Source organism: Alexandromys fortis, unplaced genomic scaffold (assembly GCF_014885135.2).
Source record: "Alexandromys fortis isolate MF-2015 unplaced genomic scaffold, M_Fortis_MF-2015_v1.1 scaffold_16, whole genome shotgun sequence".
Lineage (NCBI taxonomy): Eukaryota > Metazoa > Chordata > Mammalia > Rodentia > Cricetidae > Alexandromys > Alexandromys fortis.
This window is the reverse complement of record NW_026067893.1, coordinates 12,944,254-12,967,386: the sequence shown is the minus strand read 5'-3', so window position 1 is coordinate 12,967,386 and position 23,133 is coordinate 12,944,254. Positions and strand designations below refer to the sequence as shown.

General features: G+C 42.6%; 1 protein-coding gene across 3 annotated transcripts in view; it reads right to left on the bottom strand.

Moving 5' to 3' along the window:
• Positions 1-23,133, bottom strand: part of Nt5c2 (5'-nucleotidase, cytosolic II) — an 84,088-nt gene continuing 60,955 nt past the window's right edge. The window contains exons 4-18 of one of the 3 annotated variants that reach the window (XM_050146289.1): positions 16,322-16,439; positions 15,310-15,405; positions 10,657-10,748; positions 10,473-10,530; positions 9,414-9,507; positions 8,436-8,489; positions 6,781-6,864; positions 6,039-6,080; positions 5,009-5,116; positions 4,726-4,792; positions 3,880-4,050; positions 2,487-2,538; positions 2,325-2,385; positions 1,999-2,175; positions 1-1,464 (exon numbers count right to left, since the gene is read on the bottom strand). In XM_050146289.1, the coding sequence (XP_050002246.1) occupies positions 1,231-1,464; positions 1,999-2,175; positions 2,325-2,385; positions 2,487-2,538; positions 3,880-4,050; positions 4,726-4,792; positions 5,009-5,116; positions 6,039-6,080; positions 6,781-6,864; positions 8,436-8,489; positions 9,414-9,507; positions 10,473-10,530; positions 10,657-10,748; positions 15,310-15,405; positions 16,322-16,439 (1,508 nt within the window). In that variant the 3' untranslated portion in view covers positions 1-1,230. Of the gene's footprint in view, positions 1,465-1,998; positions 2,176-2,324; positions 2,386-2,486; positions 2,539-3,879; positions 4,051-4,725; positions 4,793-5,008; positions 5,117-6,038; positions 6,081-6,780; positions 6,865-8,435; positions 8,490-9,413; positions 9,508-10,169; positions 10,304-10,472; positions 10,531-10,656; positions 10,749-14,138; positions 14,170-15,309; positions 15,406-16,321; positions 16,440-23,133 lie in introns of those variants that run through there. The other 2 variants (XM_050146299.1, XM_050146308.1) reach the window with 2 other exon arrangements.

Genomic DNA, 23,133 nt, shown 5'->3' with positions numbered 1-23,133 from the left:
CTTGGTGAAAAAAATCTTTATACCTATGAAACACTGTACATATAAGCATGTTCTTTAACTAAAAGTGATACAGATATAGTTAGCAATTTTGAAAATGTAATTTCCGTTAAGAGAATGTCAATCCTAGAGCCATCCAGAGACCAACGGCTGTGACAGCTGACAACTGTAGTGCACAGGTGGATGTCAGCATGAGACTCAGACTCCACTGAGCTCCAGAGCAGCCAGTACCCTAGTGACCAGGGACAAGAATGGAAGAAAACGACTGAAAATTAAAGCAAGAATCTGTAAACTACCCCAAGTGTTGAGCAACTCCCTGAACTGGCAGGGTAGTCGCATGCCTTCATGTTCACAGGCCCTTGCTTTACTCAGAGCAAGAAGTGATTTCCCGGAGCAGTCTCAAGTGCGCTGATTCTGACTGCCTTTGGCTAGAGAGCCCTCCCATCTGTGTGGGGAGCAGGATGTGCCTGCAGTCCATGCTGGCGAAGGCAGCTCTGGCTGGAAGCAGCAGCCGCTCTTCTCAGGGAACTCGTTCCTGTCTTCATGTCTTCAGCTGCATTCCCCAAAAGGATTGTTTTCATAGAGCAAAAAGCATTTGTGCTACCGATTTTTTAAAATGTAGCAAGGATGAGGACTTTTGCCTCAAATTCAAACCCCTGCAGTCTAGTCTAGAACCACACTACAGCAGGGAAACCCACAAAGGCACCAACACAGCAGCAGCCTTGCCAGGGCCACAGAGGAAACCCAAAAGCTAACAGAAGGAAACTTGACCTGACAGGGACTGACCACACTTGATAATGAAACAACGCCGTTCTCCACGGACATACAATACTGTGCAATACCCTGGGGAGGTGGGTTCGGAGCAACAGCACAGTTGTACCACGGCACTGTGGCTCTAGGCTCCGCTCTGAACCCCTTTCCTACCCTAGTGTATGGAGATGACACACTGACGCAGACAGACAGGGAGACACTATCACAATGGGTGCCATCTGCATGCAGTTCCGCCTGACCTTTTACCTGTTCTTCCTACAGTTTAACAATCTGCAGAGAGTACAGATACACAAAACTGAAGTGAGTAGCTATGATTAGAATTATTTAAAGCCTTCAGAAACTTTCCAAATGTACTTTTGATGAGGTCCTCCCACCCTCCCTAATAGAATCCAACCAAGGCCACCCTTGCCCCTTGAGTCCTGCCAGACTTGTTGATGGGTGCTCAGGGTTTTAGTTTGCCTCCTACTCTTCCTCTTCCTCCTCTTCATCATCATCTTCATCATGGCAGTGTGTAATCTCCTGGGGAGCCAGTGGAAAGAGGTTGGGGGGCTTAATCTCACTAATGGACCTTGTAAGCTGGTGCCGCTTGTAGTCGGTGTCTTTGAAATCCACAGACGTGCGGTTCCGGGTGGCGAGAGGAGATTCCATCTCATTGATGTCCACATGTGTGTGCTCCACTGTTGACTCATGAGGCATCTAGGAAAAACAAAGGTAAGTGAATCCTAACCATGTCTGCAGGAGTTAAATCGATAAGGGCGGGGATAGGGATAGAAGCACCCAAGCTGCCCAGGTTGTTTCCTACAAATGAAAACGAGTGAAACAGAAAAACCTTATTTCTGTTTTATACTCCCTAAACCAGTCCTGAAACAGAGCAGTATTGGGACAGACATAGAAATACATTTATTTCAGTTACTACTAACAAAGAAGTCTCTCAGTGTGGTCCTAATTCAGAGATCCGCTTGCTTCCACCTTCCAGGTTCTCAGACTAAAGGCATGTTGACCCAACAAAAACAAAAACAGAGGATCCTGTGTGGAGGAAGCTGGCCTTGAACTCCCAATCAATCCTCCTGGCTATGCCCCCCGAAAGCTGAAATTACAGGTGTGAGTCACCCTGCTCAGAGTGACTTCAGGAAGTCGTGTTATGTTCACAGAGTTTATTCTCTGTCTGGTCCCTCACTATCCGTGTCACCCTCAAAGGGACATCTTAGCTGAGGAAACAGCTCTACTCACCAGGACATGAGCAGCTCTGAAGAGGTAGCTGAACGGGTAGTAGAGCAGGTTGATGAAGGAGGCTGCGTAGAGGTCAGCATAGCGCATCACTTGGCTGGCAAAGAGCGTCTGCCGGGAGCCACTACGGAAGAGGCTTCCCATCATCCCATAGCACATGTCCATGTCATGAGTTACTTTCTAAAGACAAACAAAAGCAATTCTCAGTTTAGTCAACTATTGGTTACCAGCTACATACAAGTCCCTATATAAAACCAAAACCATGTAAATGATTTAGACAACTCATTTTCTATATTTTACCCCAAATCCCATCTGGATGATCTGGATACCTTGATCCGTCTCTGGATGGAACTAATATCTGGGCGCTCATTGCTGCTGCTGTCAAGGTGTCTAGGAACAAAAGGAGAACACAGTGAAAATCTCTAAATGAGCACACTGTGACCTGTGTCATTCTTGAAAAGGCAGGTGGGCTTTAGAACTTGAAAACTTACTTGTAGAGTTCAGCCAAGAAAATATCCAAGCTCTGAAGTTCTTCAAAAAGCGCTAGTTCAGGTTTGGAAAGGAAAAGAAAATGTTTTACATGAACCAAGCATAAGCTCCTGGGCAGAGTGGAGTACAAACATCACCTGCATCTCTCGGACGCTCGCTGACACCTATGTGGACACTGCCATTTCCTTTTAAACTGTCCTTGCTACCTAAAAGCCACTGACCACAACTCCCCCTTCCAGCCATGTGCTGATTTGGGACTTCCAAAGTACTAATTTTCTACTCCCTTGGGTGCAGGCACCAAAATAACTACCGATAGTTTAACTTTTGAGGTTTGTGTGTGTGGGCTTGCATGTTCTCACCATTCTGGGGACTGAGCTCAGGTGAAACTCAGCAGCGAGCACCTTAACCCACCGAGACGTCGAGCTAGCCTCGGTTTTAGAAAAAAGCACTAAGAATGAGGAGACTTGCCCAGAGCTGCAGGACAACTAGACTTCTGAACTTCACAGGGGCCAGCTTAAACTGTGTGGGCAGCAAGTCAACATCAGCTGCTTCCTGAGCTCCCCAAGAGAAGCCCTGGCTTATCTACTGCACTGCACAGAACATCTTTACGGTCAGGAAGAGTCACTCAAATTAGGTTCTGGTCACCAAGAAGAAAAGCCCTCATTTCTATTTTCTTTATATGTGTACTGCCTCAATTGAGACTCACCAGCTTGGAGACAAATATTGTCTCCCATTTTCATATGTGGTAAAATAAGGCTTAAGGTGCATGCAGATTTTGAGTAGAGGAGGAAGAGTTCCCATCAATGTGGGTCACACTGGCAGAGTTGGTAACCATTACCACAGCAGCATGACGTACGAGGACCAGATGGAGAACTTGCATTGCATATCAAATGCCTCTATATAGCTACCTGTAACCCAACTGAAGGGTATGGACCATATAATGCACACTGTGTGGCTGTTTAAGAATGCAATTTGGCTTCTGTCTTCATGAATACTGGCGATTAGCATTCAGAACCACTGCTGCCCCAGAATCACAAATAGTGAGTGTTAGACAGAAACCGAGACTACTGGGTGTGGTGGGAGAAACATGGACTGCAGTTCACAAAGTCTTCCTGTAATATCAGTCAGGACAGCAATGCTCTACACTACCTGAAAGGGTTGAAAATGTGAACAAGATATATATGCATACACACACACGAACAAGATGTGTGTGTGCGTCTGTATAAATACATTCTAGAGCTGTGTGGAATGACGGACTATATTAATGACAAGGGCTGTCCACTTGATGTCTTGTATACAAAGTAACAGTTTATCTAAGGGAACTGAGTCAAAACTGTCATGTAAGATCAAACTAGCTGTGGAAAAGATTTGGAAGTGAGAGTGACGGTTCCTTACAGCTCTTGTCAGTCCAGACATGAAGCTCCTGTGCAAGCTCGGGAATCACCAAGAAAGTTCTCCACCCCTGTCGTTTCTTTGACTTCAAAATGTCTCCAAAAATGTGATCTCCAATGTACAAAATGTCTTTGCCCTTGGCTCCCAAGAGATCACAGATGGTATCAGATGAACCTGCAAGGAGCAAATGAGAACAATGTTTCTGTATTAAAGACAGCCTCCAGAGCTCCACAGCACAGTACAGAGTGAAGGTGCGCTATTCTTTGTACAGCTCTGGTCAAAGCTCTAAGTCAGGCAAGATGGCACACACCCTTAATCCCAGAACTTAGGAGGCAGAGGCATGTGGATCTCTGAGTTTGAGGCCAGCCTGGTCTACAAAGCGAGTTCCAGGACAGCCAGGGCAACACAGAGAAATCCTGTCTCAAAAAACCAACAACAAAGTCTAGAAAGAACACCACCAAATACCACAGGAGGCCTGGAGGCAGCTCGGTGGTACAATGGTTGTCTAGCACCAAAGGCCTACATCAATCCTCAGAACCACCAAAGGTAGCATCACCATTTCAACTACTTCTGACTCTTGACATTAACTGCATCCACATGGGCTTCTTCGAAGAAAGTCCTTTGAGAAGAAATATGCCCAAATGGTTCCAGAACATTGAGACAAGCTGTCAAAGGAGGACGGGATCTTTCCCGTGACAATGAACCCAACCCTTTGGCTTCTGTCAGCAGATGACGGCTGACTCTCAGTAGATGGTATCCTGATCCTGAAGGACTGTGTGGCTATGCTGAAAGGCCATGGACCTTCACGAGTACTTTAGTGAAGCACTGTGCAGACGCGCCTTGGCTCACCTCCTGAGTAGACGATGCCGTGCTGCAGCGGGCCTGTGTAGGTACCGATCTTCAGCTTCCCAGTTTTCTGAGTAAAGAGAATAAGACTGAGAAGTGCTCTGCCATTTTACCACGGCCTCTACCCACATTGCTGCTTGACCGAGGCACACATTCATTTCAACTACAATTTTGCTGGGCTGCTTCAGTTAAGATCAAATTATGCCCAGAAAGTTACGGAGAGGGAAGTGGACAAAGAAGAAACATAAAGGACCGTGCATTAGAATATATCACCTTCTCAACTTACAGTATCCACCTGACGCAGTACTGTGCCTTCCCCAAAAAAGAGTGGTTTCCGTGCATCCACTAAAATCAGATCGAAGTAAGACTGCCATGGTCGATGGGAGCTCCCAGGCTGTGGGACAGAATCAGCAAAAGCCAAAACATCACTGCACTTAAACTAAGGTAACACTTAATCTCACTCAAACACAAGGAATTTTAAAATAATTCTTTTTGGGAACTGACAGATATAAACAACAGTGTAAATTTCTCTCTGAAGCGGAGTACTTACAGTACTCTCAAACATGAGATATGAGAAGAGCCAGGCGGGTACAAGCTACAACTCAAGGGGCAGATGGACAGGGGTCCATCAGCACCAGAACTGGGCACTGGGGAGAATCCCACTTGTTATCAAGAGTGATGTCCAGGTTCACACTGGCTTCATGTCACCACAAAGAGACATTATGTGACAAACACTCGTGTTCTGAGATGGTGCTAACCTTTTCAGCCAGCATGAACAGCACTATACACTGTAATTCTGGCATCTACTGAAGCTTATTCATAGAAGTCTAGGATTAAAATTCTCAAGTAGGCAACTGAGATGCAATGTTTGTTTGTTAAACCCGAGCATGGTCATACTCCAGAAAGACTTCTAAATACCAAGGTTAACTGCTTTCTCGGTGTAAAGCTCATTGGTAACCAATCTAGAAGCTGTCAAGAGCATTCACATTGAAATTCTGTTTCTTTTAAACTGGTATTACCCTCAATCTACAATTTCACACAACACAAACAACAATTCTGCTTAAAGACTTACTCTGATCCTGTTTACCACAGACCACAGCATGTTCATATTTATTTCTATTTAGTAAATATTTAGATTACCAGAGATTTCAATTCTGCTAGTCCTGGATTACTTCTCTGAATGCAATTAAACAATAGGCTTCTAAAACTAGAACTTTTATAGGTGAATCCTGGCCATTTCCTTCCCTTTAATATTCTAAAATGATTAAGTGTATTCATTATTAGTTAACAAATTGCATATTAAATTACTATAATACCTTGGGTCCATGTGGGAAATCAAACAGGTAAGTCATAATTTTCTGGGGGAGGAAAGAAAGGTCCATATATGTGACATTTGCACAAGACAGACACAAACTTTTTCTCAACCTAAGTCCCACCACATTCCTGTTTTCTCTACAGCTTATGAAATCATGGCAGGGGAAGTTAACAAATTAATGCTTCACCAGGCAAAAAGGCAGATGGCTTCTCAGGAAAGATACAGACTTCCGGATGCTTACGTACACAATGACTCATATGCCCTATGCAGTTCTCCTAGACAAACAACGTGTGGAGTAAGGAGCTGAGGGAGGGTTCAGCTGAGATACTCTACTGCCATTTCATCAGCAAAGAACTGCTAACCTACAATTGCATTAGCAAAAGCAGGCATTTAAATTTGGTCTGTGTGTTTTCCTCTGTATCCTTTAGTCATGACTTTTTTAAATTTAAAAATTCAACAATTCAAAACACTGTCATATCACCTCTCCTGCCAGGACTTCCAATATCAAGGCTATTATAGAAAGGGTAGGATTTCTCAAATCTAGATAAATAATGATCTAAAAAGGCAGAGAATCCATTCTAACTCCCCAAATAGCGCTATAATAGTTTAAAAAAATGTTTAGGAAAAATTACAGGAATTCTAGCATGTCCTTATCCTGTGTACTTAGGAGCCCCTCAAGTCTTCACAGTTCCTTAGGTCAATGCCTGTCCCTGTGTAAGCAAATTAAGACATTAAGTACTCACATCTGTGTATTTATAGTCGCTGTTAGTGGCAAGAAACACTTTGCCTACTTCCTTCATCCGGCTCAGAAGCAGTGGCAATTTCCCCTGAAACAGTGACAAGGTACTTCAGTGCTGAGTGGTCAGTTTAATCAGACCAGGATTCCGCCCAAACAGGAATAGTCTTTTAAGGATTAGTTGGTTGGTTTCAGAATTTAAAGGCCACATTATTAGGCATTCAAAGTATTAATATATATTATATACACTTTACATAAGTATATGGTCCCTAACAACAGATCTTTACCATCCTCTTCAGGAAAGAGTTTGAATTACCATGTGATTCCTCAAGTATGGGGTTTAAGTACACTAAAGATCAGAAGTAGATGATGAGATATGATCCCACTGTACACACTGTGGCTTTATAAAGCACTCTGGAGAACAAAGTGACAGATGCAGGTGCTACCTAGAAACATCCCATGTAACTGAAGAGAGCAGAGTTTAACGCCTGATGTGCCTAGAAGCAAGAACGCCCCCGTCCTCCTCTTCACAAACCGGTTCAACTACTCAGTGTTCCTTCTTCAAGCAATAAGGGAAAGGGAGGTCAACATGGGGGACAAGGCAGTAATACAAATCCTTAGAAATTATCACTGCTTTCTGCTTTTACTCTAGAGAAAAGTAAGTTATTCTATCTTGGGACTCTTATGTGTTAATGTGTTTTTCTTAGTTTATTAATGTGTTTTTCTTAGTTTATTTTTAATTATGTATCTGTGTGGCATGAGCACTTGAGTGCAGGTGCCAGGAGAGGCCAGGAGCATCAGAGGTCTGCCAGGAGCTGGAGTTACATGAACTTGGGTCTTCTAAAAGAACAGAAAATGCTCTTAACCACTGAGCTAACTCCCAACACATGGGGGAAAATTAAAAAAAAAAAAAAAAAAAACAAAACCCAGTGCTAAGACCCTGCACACACTAGGCATGTGCTCTGTCACTGAGCTACACAATTAGCCTGTTAAACACTTTTAGCCTCACACACATGCGTGTGTACACACATGCACACTTCCTATGCATTCCTCATACATTCCTTTAATAGTAACATTAACACTGTAGCATAATTATAAAAAATTTAAGGATAACATTAGTAAAAGGCTACAAAGCAGAGCTATTTCTAAAGTGTCTACTAATCTTTACTGCATCTTAGATCTCTGCTCATCACTCTTTGCTGGCAGGGTAAAGACACTAAGTGACAAGTCGCATCCACGCACATTTTCAGTTGATCAGCTGTAGTGCTTAAGCCTAGAGTGTGAATCTCAGCTAACTATGTGCTGTGTGGCCTTCAACATGACATTTAAATATTTCTTTATTCTGAAGGGTCTGCATCTAGAAAAAGTAACAACAGAGTCTGACTTACAGCTACATGAGGACTAGACTGTTTTGTCAATCAACCACGGCATGGTGACATGCACACGGTAACCCTCCAGCTGCTGTCAATCAACCACGGCATGGCACATGGTAACCCTCCAGCTGCTGCCAGCTGCTGCCACTAAAGACAAACCAAGCAATGAGTCTTCTTGCTTCTCAGCAAACAGGGAAAACTAGTAAACTAGGCGCTGGCAGGACTCGCTGTGAGACACACAGGCTCACCACTCACTCCTCCACCATGCAGATGTGTCCCCAGTACTCACATCTTTGACTACATACTTCTCAAGATTTTCAACTGTCTTTTCCTTAAGGGAGCCCTAGAAGAAAGAAAAAGAACTAAGAAAAGAGGTTTTATTTACTTTAAAAAAAAAAAAAGTTCTTGCTCTATAGCCCAGGCTATCCTTGAACTAATGATCCTCCTGCCTCAGCCTCCTAGGAGCTGAGATTACAGATCTAGGATGATATCATGCCCACCTCACAAATTGAAGTTTAAGCCTCACTTTGTAACTCAGTCTGCCCTTGAACTTGTACAGTATCTGGGATTGTGGGTACGCTACCACACCTATAAATCTGTTTTTAACTTCTACTAGAAAAACTTGTGCTTACTATCAAATAAATCTGTGCTTATCAAAATGAAAAATGTTCATAAAGTACTAAAAAGACTTCAAATATAAAATCATTCCTATTTTCATATTGTATTAAACTGTTTAGTGCAAATATAAATCAAATACTAACTAGTTAATGTTATTAGTCAAGTTATTTGGACAAAATTTAAATGGGCTGTCATCCATAAGTATAATTTCATATACTAAAATCCTTCTAAATAAGTTTCAGGTCAGACAAGAACAGATGTAGGCGGCAAATCTCTCTTAGCCCTATCTAAGACTTTAAAAATCATTTATTTTTCTGTTAATGTGCGTGAGCATTTTGCTTGCATGTCTGCACCCCATGAGTGCTGGGTGCCCAGAGAGGCCAGAAGAGGGTGTCAGATGCCCTGGCACTGGGGCTACAAATGGTCGTGAGATGGCATGTGTGTGCTGGGAACTGAACTGGGATCCTCCTCAAGGGCAGGCAGTGCTCCTAACTTCTGGAACATCTCTCCAGCTCCTCACTTTCTCTCCAGCCCCTCACTTTCTTTTTAAAAAGGAGGAACATTCTGCTCTATTTCCACTTGCAAAGTTAGTATCAGACCATACATGTGTGCCAGAGAGAAGACTGGTAAGGAAGCAGCTTGTAAATACCTTGTAATGGACCCAGTCGACTGCATCCCTTACATCCTGGAACATGCTCCGGTAGGACATAAAGAGGTCCCCATCTTTAAATCCTGTATCACAACTACAGAAAAATGAAAAGAACATGACAGGGAATCCAAAGGAGGATAAAATACAGTGCATGTCCAAAACTACCAAGGGACCCAACCAAAGGTTCCACATCACATGGTACAGGCTGTGGGTAACTAGGAACTGCTCCCTAATCAAAATTCATTTGAGCATTAGAAATGGCCAGAATATTGTACAGGTGGAGTATCATAATTCTGAGCAAGTACAAGGTGACGGAATAATATACTGGATGGAAATTAAAAGGCCAAGGTCCCAAAACACCAAGTGTGTCGCTTAGAAACAGGTTTTCACTGAACAAACATTTAGAACATAGGTTCAAAGGTGCTGTCCATTTCTATCACTGACTCAGTTTCTACCAAGTTTAGTGTCCTCAGTGGGTAAGGCCTCAGACATGAGGTTAGCAGACTCAAGCATAGAAGGCTGTTACACATCAAGCAATGACCACACAGCTCCCCCAAAAGGAAAATCTAACCTGTGTAAGACTTAAGCAAAACTTTGCTTTAGGAAAAATAAGCAACATTTATTCCTTGATGCAATCTTGCTGGGCCTGGGAACGAAACTAAATGACCATCCCTGAATGGCTCCTGGGTAGCTGCTGTGAAATGAGTTGGGGGGTTTTAGTGTAATTCTGCTTGGACAGATAATCATCACACAAACCTCCCACTCAGTTGTCACAATTAGCACCTCTGCTGGCCGTCTTCATTCCCAGGAGAAGCCAATCAGAAGTGGTCCCTTCCAACATGGCTGCAGCACACTGGCAAGGAGAGGGGCCGTGTGGGAGGTGAGAGCCTGCATGGAGCTGCTGGTGCTGTCCATCTCTCAGGCTGGCAATGTGGCATCTCTCACTAGCACTAAATTCACTTTAGAAAAGCAGAAAAGACCTACAATGGCCAGTTCTCTAAAACCCTGTTCATTAATTTAAAAATCAACTAGATAAAGAAAATTGTAGTATAAACATACCTGGTATATCTTGGACAATTAGTAAAAAAATCTACTAGGCAGGCCAACAGGTAGGTCTCTGAAAAATGAAGAACAGAATTAATAAACTAAGTAAAACAGTCGAGCTGATTTCCTTAGCCCCCTTGAGTAACAACAAGTGGTCCTGGAGGAGAACAGCACGCACAGAAAGCAGAGGGTGGTCTACCTGGAAGGTTGAAGAGTGTGTTCAGAATGTAAAACCGCTCAGTGTCATCTCTCTGGATAAATTTATTTGGATACTGCTCTCTAGTTTCTGGTCTGCAAGAAAATATTAAGAGTTAACTGACATACAAAAAGTTAACATGTTAACTCTAGTAAATAGTCATTATTGAAAATTTGATGAAAACATTTTGATGGTTATAAGCAGGACAGTGCTCAGATACTGAATCTGGGCCGCTCTAAAGATGAGCAGCTCAGGCGAGCCCTTAAAGAGCTCTCTTCACAGACAACACTTAATTCTCACTGTGCTAGGGAAGGGACAGCGAGAACATACAACCAACTACTGCAATACAGCTGTGAGGAGCTGTGAGACTAAAGGGTTAAGGAGAACAGTTCTGAAACAGGCAGCTTACCCTGTGCTCCCAGTACTGACAGCCTGGGAACACGGGAGCTCCAGGCCGTCCAGTGCGACACAGTGAAACTGTCTCAGAATAGATAATAAAATAAGCCGATTTGGTAAAGGGAATGAAAGTGGAAAAGTAGGCCAAGACAACCCAGAAGACTTGTGTGTGTGGTGTCCTGAGTGGAGTTTAGAACAAAGACCATGTCTCCTTCACCACCTGAGCTCACTTCTCTGTTCCTCTCCTGAAAGATCAACTTTCTAATTGACCTATTTAACTTGCAAGGCCCAGTTCACATCAGTAAAGCGCTTATCTTGTCTTTCTTGGAGAAAGACAGGTAGAAAGGACCTCTCCAGCGAGTGGTCTGAGACTACAGTGAGCTCCAGGACACTCTACCTCACTAAATAGGATGGGGTGACTGAGAAAGACACCTGCATCAACCACTGGCCTGCATACACACACATCCCCACAAAGAAGCTTGGGCGGGGGACGGGGGTCTGAAATAAAAATTTTAGAAAGGGGAAAGAATTAATAAAAAGAATCCAAGAGCAAAAAGTCTAAAATAAAAATGCAACTCTCATGGTAAAAAATTCACAAATACAATGAAAACCAAATTTAAAGCTTATACTTAAGTATAATTAAATTCCTATTTAAGTTAATTCCGAAAGGTAAGAACTCAGTGAGGACCATAAAATTATGCTAGTTTCTTGGTTTAGTCACCTTGTTTACCATCCTTATGAAAAGAAATTTCTAACAAAGACTTAATAGAAAGCCACCTCTCTGGGCTTCAGGCTTCAGTGAGCAACAGGCTTTACAGAAACACAGGTGCAGCTACTTCTGCCAATCGCAACTCAAACCGACTGACAAATGAGGTCAGCCATTACATTCCAATCAGGGAAAACATTGTCCAGTACAGGCCCAGTCTATTTGGAGCTGGAAAGAAAGCAGCCACAATCTGAACACTGGTAACTTTGTGACCCACAGTCCCAGGCTAACAAGAAAAGGCAGTGCCAGCTGGACAAGGAGCTCCCATGTCCACTGCACTTGAAACCATTTCCTCAAATTTCTTCTCGCCTAGACTTCCTCCTCCTGATGCTAAGCTTGAACGAATCTGCACTTACTCACAAATGACTTATTTCAGAAACACTATCAAATGTGTTTCCAAAGGAACTACTTTGAAGCTTTACTGAGGGAACATGGCAGGCAGATGGATCTTGTTACTTGTCTGGGATAATGTCTCATGCAGCCCAAGATGCCTGAGCTCCTAACCCTCCTGCTGGGGTTACAGATGTGGACCCTATCTTAGGCCTGAGCATCTTCAAGTTTGGTTGTAAAACAAATTTACTGAACCGCTTCTCTTTGCTTTTTTTCCTCTACCTTCTTTTCAACTAAGAACCACAATAATGAAATCCCCTTTCAGACATAACTAGAATCCTGGATGACAGAATCTGTACATGAATGAGCTTAGGTTGGTCATCCTACATGTAATCATTTTCCTTCTAAATCCTGCTTCCTCACACAAAATCACCCTTTCGAGCAACAGAAGGAACACACAGCCTTCCTGGCCAGCTCAGAGAGGTCAGAGTGAACACTGACTTCATTCTTACAACGTATATGGAGACATCTCTGAGCCTGTGCTGTAGAATAAAGCTTGCTGAACAGCACTCAGCTTCAAGTCTAGAGGATGTTCTGAGACAATTTTAGTTAGCTTATGCTTCTTATAAGAAAAAGTATTTGCCAAAAACATTCTTTTTAATTATCCCCATATGACTGTGACAACTTTACCATGAAGGAGAAAAAGACAAGATCTATCTTCTGAGTAAATCGGGAGCATAGGGGTCACGGGGAGGGGAGAGGAGGTGAGGGGAGCAGAGAAAAATGTATGGCTCAATAAAAACAAAAATAAATAATTCAGGATAATTACATGAAAACATAATCCATTTTCATTTCAAGCTGCAGCTATAACTCTAACACTGTGTCAAATTGTATTAGTTTCTTTTCAGATTTGTGTGTGTGTTCTGCCTACATGTACATATGTATATGCATCATGTGTATGCTGGGTGCCTGTTAGGGCCAAGAAAAGGGCATCAGATCCCCTGGAACTGGAGCTGCAGATAGTTGTGGGCCACTGCACAGGTGCTGAACACTGAACCTAGGTCCTTTGAAGATACGAGTGCTCTTAGTCACTGAACCATCTATGTGGTCCCTAAACTGTGTGTTTTGTTTTCTTTCAATTTTTCAAGACAGGGTCTATTATGTAGTCCTGCTGTCCTGGAACTCACTCTGAAAACTTGGAATGTTTCACAAAAACAATAATAATAAGTAGATACTAGGTTATGTTTACTTCTTACTATGGAAGAAACTCCCAAGTTAGTAAAGATAATGGAAATTCTGTAAAAGTATTATTTTTAGTTATTTGGTTTAAAATCATTATCCTTCCTTTTCTCACTTGCCCGTCTTCTTCCTTCTATGGGTCAAACCCAGACCTCCTTACATTCTGAGTAAATGTCCTGCGATCGAATTCTCGTCTACTGCCCCATCTTCTTTTTTATTTATTTACTTATTCTTTTGAGAGAGGGTTTCTCTGCCTCGCTCTAGCTGTCCTGGAATTCACTTTGTCTGCCTGCCTCTGTCTCAGAGTACTGACATTTAAAGCATACACCACCACACCCAGCCTTTCCTGCCATTTTTTCCTGATTCTTGAGATGGATCTTGTTAGATTACCCAGAACACTGGCACAGAACTCCTGAATTCAAGAATCCTCCTATCTTGGGTTTCAGAGTAGTTAGTACCATGGACAAGTGTTCTTTGTGACCAGAACTACCTTGTATTTGGGTCCCTTGTATTTTTAACCCTGTGTTTTAAGATGTTTTCATTATACAAATGTCTGAAGATAGTCATTCAAAGGATAAAATGTATTAGCTAATAAAAATCTCAGTCATTTAATTTGTTATATAGTTCAAAAACTTTTAAATGGCTTTTATATGCATGTATCTTTTCTGTATTAAAAAGGAAAAATAAAAAATTTAGAACTAGGGCTGGAGAGATAGCTCAGTGATTAAGAATACCAGCTGCTCTTCCACAAGACCCTCTTATGAAGTTAAATCCAGGTTCAATTCCCAGCCCCCACATGGCAGTTCACAACTATTACTCCAATCCCAGGATAACTGACACCCTCATGCAGGCAAAACACCGATATACAAAAATTAAAAAAAAAAATCTTAGAATACTGCTACATAAAGAGAGGATTCTAAATGACAGAAGGAAGTGGGAAGCGTACTTCACCTGCAGAGCTAATTTAACTACTAAGATACCACAGTAAGGCTAAGGAGACAGCGCAGCTGGTAAAGTGCATGCTATAGAAGCATAAGGATGGAGTCTGAAAATCCACCTGTTAAAGCCAAGGGCACAAGAAGAACACACCTGCATCTCAGCTCTGGGGAGGTGGGAACTGCTAAATTCTCAGTGTGGTGATACCTGTTTGTGATCTAACAAATAAAGCTTGTCTGGAGATCAGACTGCAGAGCTATAGACACCAGGCAGTGGTGGCACGCACCTTTAATCCCCTAGCACTAGGGAGGAGGAAACAGGAAGTGATATGGCTGAGCTGGGTGGAGAGAGGAACTGATAAGGCAGACCTGGTCCCCTTTTCAGACTGAGGAGTTGACGTGTAAGAAGTGACTGTGGCTTGCTCCTTTGTCTCTCTGATCTTTCAGCATTTACCCCTATATCTGACCCTGGGATCAGCACTTGGGAGGCAGAGGCAGGTGGATCTCTATGAATTCGAGGCCAGCCTGGTCTACAAGAGCTAGTTCCAGGACAGGCCCCAAAGCTACAGAGAAACCCTGCCTCAAAAGAACTTACTGTACAGGCCAACTGACTGCATTCACTCCTCGGAAGGTACCCACAATGGAAGGAAAGAACTAACTTTTAAAAGTTGTCTTCTGACCGCCTCTTATACATAATGTGGCATGTGTGCACATCTACACATATGTGTACACATTAATAATAAATAAAATTAAAGTAAGATGGACAATTCCTGATGAATAATACCTAAGGTTGTCCTGGGGCACACGCATGTATGTATGCGCACATGAGCTGGCGCGCTCTCTCTCTCTCTCGCTCTCTCTCTCTCTCTCTCTCTCTCTCTCTCTCTCTCTCTCTCTCTCTCTCTCTCTCCTCTCTCTCTCCCTCCCTCCCTCCCTCCCTCCGTCCCTCCCTTCCTCCCTCAAAAGAGGCTAAAAGTTCTTTGTACTTACCCTCTTATGAAGTTAAATCCATGTGCACAAACCAAGAGGTTTCCATAGGCATCAACTTTCAAAAGATTTCCGTAGAGTGTGTCAAAGACAAGTCCTCTACATGAAAATGAAGACATTGAGAGCGCAAGGTAATGCAGGCAGCAATCTATGCACAGTCACCACCCAAGCATTCAGTTTCGTTCCCCAAACAAAAGAACCTTATACGCAAAGTGAATGAATGCATTTTAAAAAAATAAATCACAGAACTGGAGATATAGCTCAGTTGTACATCCATTCCAGCACTTGTGGAGGCAGAGGGATGATGGGAAGGAGATGTATCTCAGAGCAACTAATAATACTTATTCCATGTATGAAACAGTCACAACTGTTTTATGTTAGGAGCACGGGCTGAATCAAACAAGCATAAGCCACTTCCTTCTAAGACAGGGACTGTCTCTCTACCACAGTCCTTGCATTTCTCTGGACATTGACCTGCCTGTATTTTCCCACATCCAATGTTACACATGAGGCAACTGTGGCAGTATCTCAAATAAATGTCTTTTAATTTGTAATCAAATGCAGAAAAGCAGAGTGCCAAAAGGTTCTTCCTACCAAGTTAAATGTATTAGTAAAACACGTAGCTGCCCTCCAGCAGTCAACAGGGCAGACAGGACACCTGTAGTCATCTCCAGCCTTAACAACCCCCTTTCTTACCCATCAGTGGGGCTTCAAGAGTACAAGGAGCTGAACACTACGTGCTTGGGAGTCTGAAGCAGGAGGAGTGAGTTTGAGGCCAGCCTGGGATATACACACTGTTGAGAGAGAAGAGGGAGGAGGAAGGAAGGGCAGAGAAAGAAGACAGAGCACAGAAGAGACAGTGGTGTGATGACTGAGAAGGTGCAGGAAAAGTTCTATAATTTTAAAATCAATACTAACAATCATTTATTTTTGCAGGGACAGGGATAAGTTTGGAATTTGTAATTTTGGGACAGGGGAAATAATCTTAATCCAAAAACCTATCTTGAAAATGTACCTGGTGGGGAATGTAGAGTCATACGCAAAGCTGAGCAGCTCCTGAGGATAGCCGATGGAAACCAGTCTCTCCACAGTCAGCTCAAAGCCTAGGGACTCGTACTCTGGAGACTTGTACACTGCACAAAGAAGGGGCTCATTAGTCAGCAGGAAGAGCAGCACATGGAAGAGAGGCCAAATGAATGAGTCCCTGCTCTCCAAGTCCTCTTTTCTTCTTCTCCCTCAAACCTTTTCTGTATTACACCCAGTAATTAAGGAAATCAAACCTATGTGCATTTGTAGAAGGAGTCTCTGTAACTGGTGTAGCAATATTCAGAACAAGTTTCCCTTATCTTTATTCTTCTACTTTAGCTTTTTCTGGTAGTTGCTCTGTGGCCTTCTAATCAGTGTATCTGCTCTGCCTGCCAAATGCTATCAGCCCAAACAACTGTTAGGCTTAACATCACTATCGCCAAGCCATACTGGCAAGTATCACTGCAAACAAACCGTAAGAAACATCTCTAAGACAATTAGGAAAACCTATTTTGTGAACCAGGAATTAGACATTAAATTCTGACTCATCAGACAGGGTCACTATAGTCACAGCAGGTACTTAATGCAAGTGTGCATGTGTGTGTGCGTGTGTGTGTTAAAAATTACTTATTTCTTCTAATCTGATTCAGAAACATACTGTTTATTACAAGCCAAATAACAAGGGTTTCGGACAATGGATTTTCCCTTTACTATGTCTAAAATTTTACACAATGAAAAACCTTGAGTGTTATCACAGCTCAAAAACAAAATGCTTTAATTATGCTTCTTTCAAATGAAATATTTAGGTTTGCAACCTTTCTCATATCTAGGAGCAGGAAAGCCACATTATAAATACCAGTAAAATAAAAGACCTCTTAATAGGGAGCATGGTGTGGGGGGAGAAGGGAGGGCGGAAGGGGAGGAGGAGGGGAAGGAGAACATGAGGGCACAGAACAGTCAAGATGGAGGAAGAACAGAGACGGAGAGCAGGGAAAGAGATATCTTGATAGAGGGAGCCATTATGGGGCTAGTGAGACACCTGGCTCTAGGGAAATTCCCAGGAGCCCACAAGGATGACCCAGTAAGACCCTAAGCAATAATGGAGAGGGTGCCCGAACTGGCCTTCCCCTGTAATCAGATTGATGACTACCTTAATTGTCATCATAGACCCTTCATCCAGCAACTGATGGAAGTTGATGCAGAAATCCACAGTGAAGCTGAGCTCCCAAAATCCAGTCAAAGAGAGGGAGGAGCAATAATTTGAGTAAAGGGGCCAAGACCACGATGGGGAAACCCACAGAAACATTGAACTGAGCTAATGGGAGCTCACTGACTCTGAACTGACAGTGGGGGGAGGGGAGAACCTGTATAGGACCAAACTAGATCCCCTGAATGTGGGTGACAGCTGTGTGTCTGGGGCAGTCTGTGGGGCCACTGGCAGTGGGACCAGGATTTATCCCTACTGCTTGAACTGGCTTTTTGGAGCCCATTCATTTTGGAGGGATGCCTTGCTCAGCCTTGATTCTGCCTCAAAGTGAGGCAGACTTAACACTGACTCCTCATGGGGGTCCTCACCCTCTCTGAAGAGTAGATGAGGAGTGGGGGAGAAGGTGGAAGGAACAGGAAGAGGGGAGGGAACTGAGATTGGTATGTAAAATAAGCTGGGCTTTCAAACTCCTTCAGTCCACAATGACCAGGCTACTAAGATGCTGCAAGTTTCCCAGGAGACTGCAGAGGTGCCACTCACCAGAGCAGCACAGGCAGCCTGGCGCCTCTGAGGGAGTAATGACTGAGTGTGGCTGACATTACCTCTGAATGTCTTCAAAAGCAGCTAACTTCTCTCCTCCCATAACGTGCCTTTTACCCTCCCCATGCTGTGTCCCCTCAACGCCTTCAATGTTTAATTCCAGATCTGCAGGATGTACCCCGTGGCAAGGGAAATAGTGCAGATTCACATGCACCGACAGAGTAAGCTGGTGACCAGTGAGGCCAGCACTGCTGACACCGACCGGTTTACACCCGGAAAACAGCAAAAACTTGATCCTCACCTATCTTTCCCAGCCATGATGGCTCCCTAATTCGATGTAAAGCCCAAAAAATTTGATAAAACTTCTAAAAACCCAAATTACTTCTCTATCCTAATCAAAATCCTACTTACTTCAAAAAAAAAAAAATAGTCAAGGAAACAAAATTCCAGTACAGCTGACCCTTTTTTCCTAGGATCTGGCCCATGTGAAATATTTTTCAATCGTTAATATTTCAAGAAGGATGTGGTGAGGCTGGAGAGATGGCTCAGTGGTTAAGAGCACTGCCTGCTCTTCCAGAGGTCCTGAGTTCAATTCCCAGCACCCACATGGTGGCTCACAGCATCTTTAATGAGATCTGGTGCCCTCTTCTTGCATGCAGGGACATACACGCAGGCAGAACACTACACATAATAAGTAAATCTTATTTTTAAAGAATCATTTGCTGAATATGCCATCAAATTGAAGATTTAAAGCTAAGCCTTGTTTCCCCACTCTCCTCCCTGACTGACAATTCTCTATGGTTAGTGAGGAATGATGAACTGATTTGCCACTGAAAATTATGTCCACGAGATAATTTGAACTAAAGATCAAATTAATTTAACATTTTTATTTTATTAAAAATTTTAATTAAAATATAATTAATTTTCCCCTTACCTGTCCTCCCTCCAAACCCTCCTTTGTTTTCTCCCCACTTCCTCTAAAACTGATGGTCTGTTTTTTATTGTTGTTGGTACACACACACACATATACACACACACACACAAATACATGAATATATAAATGCAACCTACTAAGTCCATCCAGTGTGGCTTGTGTAAATATAATTTCAAGGCTGAATGCTTTCTTTGTACCCTAGGAGAGGGTAGTTCTCTATCAGGAGTCATTAGTTGCCTGTGGTTTGGCTAAGGGTGGGATCTTGAGATTTCTCACTTCTGCATCAGCATGTCTACTGAGACTCTCATCGTTCAGGTCTTGTTTAGGCAGCTATATTGTTGAGAAATCTATCATGTGTATAGCTTCCAGTCATACCTAGGAGACCCAATCTCACGAGTGAAAAAAGAGAAAAATAATTCTAAGCCCTAAAATAACAAAACCCCAAAATATCACATTTACACTGTGTTCAGAGGCCAGAATGTCTCAAATATTTAACTATGGTGACTTTCCATAAATTCCACCTTAGAAACAGCAATTTTCCTTCCTCTAAAGGAGTTCAGAGCACTTCCTAGAAATATAAAGCAACCTCCTCATTTGATGACCTGAGCTACAGTTCAGGTGTGCCCGAGTCTGAGTCAGAACTCTGTGTTGGGAGTCTGTACCTGTCGCTATGAATTTCTACATTATGCAGGTCATCAAAATGTAAGCTTGGCCAGAACAGACAGACTGCCCTACTCTCGGGCAGGAACGGACTCATCACAGAGTCCAGGTCCTCTCTATCTATCTCACCATCAGCGAGACGGACAAGCCCCACTCCCAGGTCACAGCACAGCAACAGCTGAAGAAACATGACTGGGATGCACGGAGTAAGGCTTCAGACGTTTCTTCTAGGAGCCCCTTGGGGAATAACCACATCCCCTAAAGATAAAGAAGCACTCAGGGCAGAGGCAGGCACACCTCCGTAAGTCCAAGGCTAACCTGCTCTACGCAGTAAACTCTAAGTCACCCAAGGCTGCTTAATGAGACCATCTCAAACAAAAGGTAAAGATTCAAAACCAACACCACCCCTATCGACAGGCCTGTAAACTGGCTACAGACACCTGCAGAGACCATCTATCCCTCAGCCTGTGCAGTTCTATGCCTTCCCACAGCTACAAAAGCTCTAACTTCAGCATTTCTCACAAAACTGTGGGAAGTGAATGATCCAAAGCTTCGGGCCTCACTCTGACAACTCCCTTCCATGGCTCCAACACTGGCCACGGTTCTGGGGTGTAGATGATCAAAAAATTAACTGCTTACTTATTCTTTGAGATTCTGTGGCCTAGCCCAATTTACCCAAAATCCCAAGACAAAGAAAGAAGTTGTTTTAAGGGCCAGAGTCCAAAAGAAATAGGCAAAACAAAACAAAAACAAACAAACAAACAAAAAAACCCCACCACCCTGCTTCAGCCACTAGGCCAGCACACAGTGTTCTCAGGTTATGTAACAAGACCATAAAGAGAACAGCCAAAGCTTTGAAAGTTGAAGCTACTGAGTGCATTTAAAGATATTCTTTACTCAATAATCTGCAAGGAAAAACAGCTCCTCAGAAATATCTGCATGCTGTGGGGATGGAGCTGGGGCTCTGCCGAGTAGAGCTGCTCACCCAACCAGAGCGGAGAGGACAAGGAGTCTCTGCCAGGACTCTGGGCTTATGCACCTTTCCCCACTGTCACCCAGACACTGGAGCAGCCGAGAGACTTTAGAAAAATAAGGGCAGACCTCTAAGAGGTTCTAGCCCATCCGAGTGCTGCTGCCAAACCGAGAACTCACATGAGGCAGACGCAGGTAGTGTGTGCCACTCCAGTCTTGAAGGAGCTACACTGGCTCTCCTGTTAAAAACAAAACAAAGCAACAAAACAAAACAAAACAAAAACAAAAGCTGTTTTTAAAACTGTTGTGATGAGCTGGAATGGAGAGACAACATTTGGAAACTGGTATTTATAAGAGTTACCACTGCCCTCCAATCTAGAAGCCTCCAATCATCACTAAAATGAACTCTAATTGGATACAACAAAATACAAGCATTGAAAATAAGCATAAATATTGTGTATTGTTTCTTTTCCTGGCACCCTGAGCTAGGAATACAAGCTAAGGCTAATAATCAAATTTTAAGCCAAAAGAGTTGTTTTCTTTTTTTGGTTTTTCTGGACAGGGTTTCTCTGTGTAGCCCTGGATGTTCTGGAACTTGCTCTGTAGACCTGGCTGGACCTAAGCTCAAAGTTCCGCCTGCCTCTCTCCCCCAAGTGCTGGAATTAAAGGCCTGGGCCACAGCCACCTGGCCTGGTTTATTTTCTTTAGCAGCTTTAAGGTTACCATTATAGAATCTGCCTGGTAAATGGTGCTTAAATTGGACTATACTGAATAAGACTGATTAAATAAAGTAAACAAAAACCAAAGCAACCCCATCTTGCTTTCAGGTACCCACTATGCTGAATTTTCCCACACCGATCTTCAACAGCTATCATTTTGATATGCACAATATCAACCGCATACTGCTTTAAAAAAAAAAAGCTAACAATGTCTAGATCTGGAATAAAAATTTTAAATCTTTTCATTTTGTTTTGTCAGTGTATTTTTTTTCTCAGTAAGCAGAATTATAATACTGCATTTCATGGTTAAAACAAATGTCCCAAAATAACTGAGCTGAGTGTCATGTACACTACCTTGTGACTCACTTTATAGGTGGTCCTCTCCAGAGACTTCTCTCAGTCCCGGGTTGTGGGTTTTTGCTTGTTTTTCTTATGTAATAGGGAGCCGGTAAAATCATAGGGATAGCACAAATGACTGAATGTAGTATCTAAAAGTACTAAAGACATTGCAACTAGGAGAAACCATGACTACAGACAATATGAAAAGCGCAGCCTGACTACCCATAAGAGTCATTTGCCTTTAAGCTGTGTATGAAATCAACATTAACATTCTTCTGTTTAGTTATTAGGATATATGGCATTAGTCCTCTGTAATTATAACTAGAAAACACACTGATGAGCATTTTTGAAAGAGAAAACACTAGTAAAATCTTCCTAGTGCCACACACAGTCATGAGCGCCCCCTTTCTACTCTACAGAACTACCCAGGCAGCCACAGACACAGGCAACAGTTTTTCTCTAACCCCAGAAAATAAAAATAATCTAAAAGGTTGGAAATTTCTTTAAACTACTTCAATTTTAATTTGGATAAAAAATAAAGAAGCTAGATGCCATGGAACACATTTAGTTATATTTTTTAAACACTCCAAGTTACTAAATATGTAAGTAAAGTAAATAAGTAGGCTGTAAAATGCTGCCAATATTTCCGTTCATGAAAATCAAAATTAAATGGTAATTAAGAGATTTATTTATTTTAAAGTACCAAGCCAGGGAATGGGAGAAATGGCCCAGCGGTTAAGAGCACTTCTTGCTTGTCCAGAGAACCCTAAGTTGAGGTCCTAGGACCCGCAATGCCTGTAACTGTAACTCAGGGCCTACAACACTTCTTCCCATTTCCTCGGTTACCCACAGAAGAAGCATACACTCACACAGGCATATGCATACAATTTTTTAAAAAGTATTAAGCCAGATATGGTGTCACATGCATGTACTTCTAGTACTTGAGAAGCAGAAGCAGGATTGTCTCAAGTTCAAAGCCAGTCAAGTCTACACAGTGAGCACAGGCCAGGCAAGGATCTATACATAATAAAACTCAAACAAACACAAGGACATACAAGCAAGCAAACAAAAACAAACAAGAATGTTAAAAGAATGCTTATTTTAAAATAAAAGGAAAAAGAATAACTTAACTAAATATTTTTCCCCCTGAGAATATCTATATACTTCTCAGGGCTTTGTATCTTCAGTACTGTTTTTAATTTGTATTTTTTTAAATCAAGTCATTTTTTTTCCCCAAAACAAAAAGCCTTTAGCCTGAAGGTACTCACAACTCACGCTACACTACAAGGTACTCAAACAGGTATTTCTAACTCTCTTTAGAAAGTACAGACAGGGCAGAAAAGAAGCCAATTAACTCAGCCCAGGAAAGTGTCCCTTTCCACTGAGTGTGCTTTAGCAGGGCTGACGAAGGGAACTGATGCTGACAGAGC